The sequence below is a fragment of the Micromys minutus genome, assembly GCF_963924665.1.
Source record: "Micromys minutus genome assembly, chromosome: 1".
In the NCBI taxonomy this organism is placed as follows: Eukaryota; Metazoa; Chordata; class Mammalia; order Rodentia; family Muridae; genus Micromys; species Micromys minutus.
The window spans coordinates 38,809,121-38,815,406 of NC_137969.1; the positions used below are offsets into that span (position 1 = coordinate 38,809,121).

A 6,286-nucleotide genomic window follows, 5' to 3' on the forward strand; every position below is an offset into this window, starting at 1 on the left:
GTGAACATGCCAGAAAAAAAAATGGGAGAAGTACCTGAAGATTTTTATAGGTATTCTTGAACATTAAATGTACTAATTCTGAATACACTTCATTTATTAAATAAAACATATAGCATTGTCTGTGAACAAGTTTTTAATTTTTCAGTACCATCTAACTCTGGATGTTATCTGTGGAATTTCTTTCTGCCTATGAAATGTCTCTTACTATATCCCCATCATTGGTTCAAAACTCAGTGTCTGCCCCTCAGGCTACTCATTCTGTGTCCCAATCATATATAGAGTATTTTATAACTAAGAAGATAGCTCTTAAAATCAAACCAACTCATAGCTGGTAAAGTATCAAATCTGGAGAGTTGTGCTGCAATATTTACTGCAAATCCCCAAGCTTCCATTGCCTTTATAAAAGCTCAAGCTACAAATTCCATTATCTTCTCCAGATTTCCTGAAAGTTTTATAGGGGTAGAGCTTCACAGCACAACAAATGTTTCTTCCTATTCATTTCTGAAGAATTATAAACTATGAATATTTGAAATAAAGACAGAAAACAAAATTAGTGGACATCTGGGTCTTAAATATGAAATATATTATTTTTGTTTTGGTGTGAGTTTTGAGGTGGGAAAAGAATGGTTCTACATAGGTTCTACATTTAAGATCTACATAGTTCTGAAGATCCTAAAGCTCAGAGAGCTACTTGGCTTTTTGTGCACCTTGATGCCTGTCTCTAAAATGCATGTTTACAAGGAAGCCACCAATCTTTTAGTCTTTTTTCTTATGTTATTCCAGGTCCTCCACAGATATAGTTACAAACTAGTGAGGGAATACTTACTTGTGATAATTAATGCTGAGAGTCAACTTGAAAAGATTACATTGGAAACAAATCACATTGGAAAATTTTTTAGAATGAACAAACAGATGTGAAGACCTATTAAAAAAGGATGGTTGCATCCCATAAGCTGCAGTTCTTATTCAATAGGGATGTGAAACTGGGCTCAGCAGCAGTATTTCCCATTCAGCTTCTGAACTGTGTATGCAATGTGGCATGGTGTCCCAAACACCTGTTATCATGGCTTCCCCATCAAAAAGACTGAATTTCTTTTTAAAAGGCAAGGCAAACTAAGTCTTGTTTCCCTTATATTGTTTCTTTTCATGAATTTTGTCATCCAACTATTAAGAAGTTATTATTTGGATCAAAACATGATCCTTGGCAGATCATATATGCCGTGCTTAATAATCTTTCTTTAATAGGCAAATAAGAACAACTGATAAAGTTTAGTAATAACTCTACCCTTAAGGTTGAACTTTTAACACTAGATTTAAGTTTAAGGCACTGATTCTTAAACTCTTTACAACTGCAACACTTCTTCATGTTGAGGTCACCTACAACTATATTATTTACATTGCTACCTCATAACCATAATTTTGTTACTGTTATTAATTTAAATGTAAATATCTGATAGGAAGTAGATCTAATATATGAGCTTTGTGATAAGGTCATTCATCCCCCAATGAGGGTGTGGCTCACAGGGTAAAACTGCTGGTTGAACCAGATGAATTATGAAATATTATAAGACCTAGCATTTGTAATAGGACTTTCCCTTCTTTCCAGATGGCCTAAGGTCAGTAAATAATTGGTTGCAAGTAAAGGAAAAAATAAGATAGTCAAATATAAGATGAATTCAAATTCTCTGAAGACAGCTACATTCCCCACTCTTTGCTTATACTTTAGTCATGGGGGGAAAAGGTCCCTGTGTCTGGTAAAAAGGTCAAGTAATTAGGAGTGATTATTTCAACACACTTAGTATTTGTAACTGTTTATAAGCAATGCTTATCTGTAAAGATTTAGCTCTAATATTATGATAGTTGGCACAAGCAATGTCATATTGTATGAAATACATCTCACTATGGGACACTGGCTGAGCTCAACTTTATACTCTTTTTGCTTCAAACTAATAAATGGCAGAAATATATGTAAGCAAAAAATTGCTCAAGCATGATTTTGATCTTGGCAATATTCCCCTGGCCTCTGATTAAATTTCCTTATGGTTACTAACTGGAGATCTTTACTGCCTCATCATTAAATGGGGTCTGAACTAATTAGATGGTATGAAATAATCCCAAATAAAGAGAACAGTTAAGTAGCAGATGTGAAGCCATTAGTATCAATTAGAGATGGTATACCTCATTTTAGACAAGTAACAGGTATAGAGTGTTATTTTAGGCCAGGCTTCCCAGGAGTATATTCTTCTATGCTGTTGTTCTTAGAGTGTCATCTTAGCATCTAAAAAATATTGTTCAGTTTCTTTTTTATGACCTGAACTTCTACAGAAGCATAGCATAAAACATTCATAAGGACTTAGAAAATTTTATACAATAGAGAAGATATAGAAAATTTTGTTTTAAATGTGTTTATTTAATAAAAATGCACAATATATTTTAATACAAGGCACTGCTTGAGATTACTTAACGTTACAGACATTCTTCCTTTATTTTTCAGACATGATGGATTGTATTTTATTGACACAGTATGTACTTCTGCCTTCAAATATGTTCTAACATCTAGATGCATGCACACAGGTAAAGTCAGATGTGGCTTTTATGTAGTCATGTTTATGTTACCTCCACAGAATAGTCCTTGTCATTGGCATGCAGCCAGATGTGTGTGTCTGTGATAGGACTCATGTTCACCATCAGCTTCTTCCCATCCACACTGTCACCTGATTTACTTGCAGAGACGGGAGACTCATAGTAACGGAGCAGCACCTGGTCTTTTTCTTGGTCTTTGTCACAATCTTCAACACTGATCACATAACATCCATTCTCCAAAACAAAACTAACAGACTGGTCATTGTACGTGCTCAGGGAGGCACAAGATTGTGTTAAAGGTGGAGTTCCTTGGATACTCAGTGTGTCAACTGATGCACCATATGTGCAGAAACTGTTTAAGCACAGGGATCTCTTTCTAAAATCCTGCGGATAGGCGGAGAAGCTCTTTTCATGTTTGCTACCTGATTTTAGTGAATATCTTCTGGTGGGTTCTTTTCCAAAACAACCAGTGTTTTTTCTTATGGTGAGGCCAGAACGGAGCCTCATGTAGTAGACATGGCAGATTTCTTTGGTCTTCTGTTGGGATCTTCTCATTTTGCAAGGTGGGACCAGGGCTTTGCCTGTGGTGTTGCTGAATTTTGCAGAAGAAATCTTGGAGTTCGAATACTTCATTCTGGGTCTCATTTTTCAGGTTTCTCAATAGCTGGTCTTGAGTGATTGGCTTTCCTGCAGAGAGCCCCTGCGGATAGCTACTGTAGTCCGGCTTGGTTCTATTTATCCATTCTTTCTTTTTAAATGGGAAATATACACTGTATAAATGTTATGACAAATCAAATATAGTCAAATGTTTTATCTTATGGACAGTTTTACCAAAATGTTAACAGAAGATAAAAAACAGTCAAACTCAGTATCAAAAAAGAAGGACACTTAAATCTATCTACATGTACAGAGGTACAAATCTTTGTTGGTTTTAACACTGAGGACAGTGGGGTTAAATGCCATGTTTGTTTACACATTACCACCTTAAACCACAGGACTTGCTGAATTCTGCCCTATGAGAAATTAACTGTCAGCATGAGAAATATTGCAGTGGTGCCCTACCATATTTAGACCTAATTAATACTGTAAACAACTGTTTTAATAGATTTATAATTAAATCCTTTTACTCAGTGATAATTTTGTTTTTATGTACAAGTCCACAGGTATCATTATTTTTGAGTCTTAGTCTAAAAGTTTGAAAACCAAATAAATAAGTAAATCCTTTATAGTCTGTAAATGTGGTAAGGTTTCATGCTTTCTATGTCATGCCCATAACTGACTATACTAAGCCAGCTTAACAGTGGAGTAAATGCTTTAAACATCCAATTAAGGATAAACTTTAGCCAACATCTTGGCAACATCAGAATGTGCTGAAACGTGCTGAATTGACGTAAGAATGACTCAAGCAGCCATGCCCATCACTGTTCACAGTAAAGGCTGAACAGCTGCACACCTTTATTACACTGAGGGCTTCACAGATTATTTGTCTTTGACAAAACTATAAAGTAGAATTGATACATTAAAGGACATGCTCTCTCTTCTAAGAGAGACTGAGGCATACACCTTCTGGCTTTCCTTCTCTTTGAGCTTCAAAAGTCCTGTGCATTGTGTCTTGAGTATTCTGAGTTTTTTGGTCTAGTATCCCTTATAAGTGAGTGCATACCATGAGTGTTGTTTCTGACTGGGTCACCTCACTCAGGATGATAGTTTCAAGTTCCATCCATTTGCCTGCAAATTTTCTGAAGTCTTTACCAGGCCAGATTCTGCTTTGCTTCCAAGATCAGTTTATTCAGGGAAACATGCACATAGATCTGTTTGGAACTCTCTAAGTGAACTTTCCACAGTTATGTATATAGCACAGTGCTTTCATTTCATGTATCAGTTTCTTTTTCTTCTTAATTTTTTTTTTTGAAATTTTAATGCATGGATATAAACTACCCTCTTAACCCATTGGTTGCTGACAGATTCTAGGAGAGAAAAATTACTGTGGTTAGTTATGTACCTACTAGAAAAACCCCAGAAGCCAAGGGCTAATTCCATGTTGCAGTGGATTAAATAAGAATGGCCACCATAGTCTTGGATGCCTAGTCATTAGGACAGGGCACTCTTTGACATATTAATACTTGAGACATTATCCAAGTAAGTGTGTTAATGAATGTGGTCTTTGGGGTTTTAAAAGTATATGCCAGGTTGCCCTCAGATCTGGATACAGATATGTAGGCTACCACATCTGCCTGTATATTTCCATGCTCCTCACAACCCAATGAGCCTTATGGGTTAAATCTCATAAATAGGGTCTTGTATACTTCAGGATAACCTCAAGATCTCTGTACTTCTGACTTAGGTTCCTCGATGTTAGCCTATAGGCAAGCCACCATCATACCTACCTCTTCTGAATGTGCTTTTGTATACTTTCAAAGAAATTCCAAGGTACTCTGTGCATTGAGAAAAGATAGAGTTAGGAAAATCATTAAGTTAAAAGGGAGATGACAGGTAATAGTCCAACTATTTCTGGTATTGTCTTTATTCACAGTTTAGTTATTAATTAAGCAAGGAAACAGCATTATATATCACAATTACATTTTATGACAAGCACAAATGTGTAAGCCTGGGTTGAGAGATTGTTAATGCTGAGATCTGCTTTTATGCTAATTGTTCCCTGGTTGTATCAGGATCTGTTATTTGTTGAAAATCATCTTAGGATGATAATTGTCCACCTGGTTCCTTTGACTACATAAGCATGAGATGGGAAAGGTGAGAACATTCTGATCAAAAACGACATTGCAGTTGGTACATAAGAAATTAGTGGATCTAAGTGGTAATTATTTCATAGCAATTATTGTGACAGGTATATATTTAAAATCAGTGTATCAGCATGAGTACATTTATTATGATCAATAAGAAGTTATTATCTGGAAATAAGTTAATCAAACTACCACCAGAAATTTATTATTCATTACTCTCTTTCATACTCACTGAAATATTCATGTGAACCAACAAAGATGCTTAAACCACCATATCTAATCATAAGCAATCTAACAAATTACTGGTTTGTTTACATGGGTTTCTAGTTTTCTTTTCTATTGCTACGATAAACACCATCAGCAAAGGAGTCCTTAAAAGCAAAAGAATAGTTTTATTTTATACTAAAAATTCACACTCCAATTTAGGGTAGGAACTAGGAAAAACAAAAACAAAAACAAAAACAAGACCATGGCACACTGGCGTGCTCTCCCTGGGCTTTCATGGTTGACTTAAGTACTTAAATACGATCCACTTTCTTTAGAATAGTACACTGAACATAGGTCTCCTTCATCTCTTAGCTACTAGAAACCCCTTCATAGACACAGGCAAATTTGATGATCCAGGAAATTCTTCAGCTGAAGCCCCCTTTTACTAGATGATTCTGTTTGTGTAATGTTGCCAATAGAAGCTTAATGTGACATACTTACACAAGTTTATGCACAGGCTTCAGGCAGTACTCTCAGAGCATGTTGAGTATAGAAAGTTGACTAACTTACACTGAAAAAACTGTCAGTATATGCTGAGAAATGTAAGGAAGACATAATTTAACTTATCTCCTTCGGTAGCTATTGAGACTCTAATAGCAAAGAAAGGAAAAGGAACTCATAATTATGTCATAATTAAGGGATATGTGTAGTAAATAAACCAAGGCTTTGTTTAACAGGGACCTGTGATTAAT

At 35.5% G+C, this 6,286-nt stretch overlaps 1 protein-coding gene across 1 annotated transcript; it reads right to left on the bottom strand.

The window, feature by feature from the left end:
• Positions 1-2,607: 2,607 nt before the first annotated feature.
• On the bottom strand, positions 2,608-3,228 carry LOC308424070 (interleukin-33-like; the record flags this gene model as incomplete). Its single annotated transcript, XM_080920956.1, has 1 exon — positions 2,608-3,228. The coding sequence occupies one exon, from the start codon at positions 3,226-3,228 to the stop codon at positions 2,608-2,610; it is 621 nt and encodes a 206-aa protein (XP_080777082.1).
• Between the last annotated feature and the right edge of the window lie 3,058 nt (positions 3,229-6,286).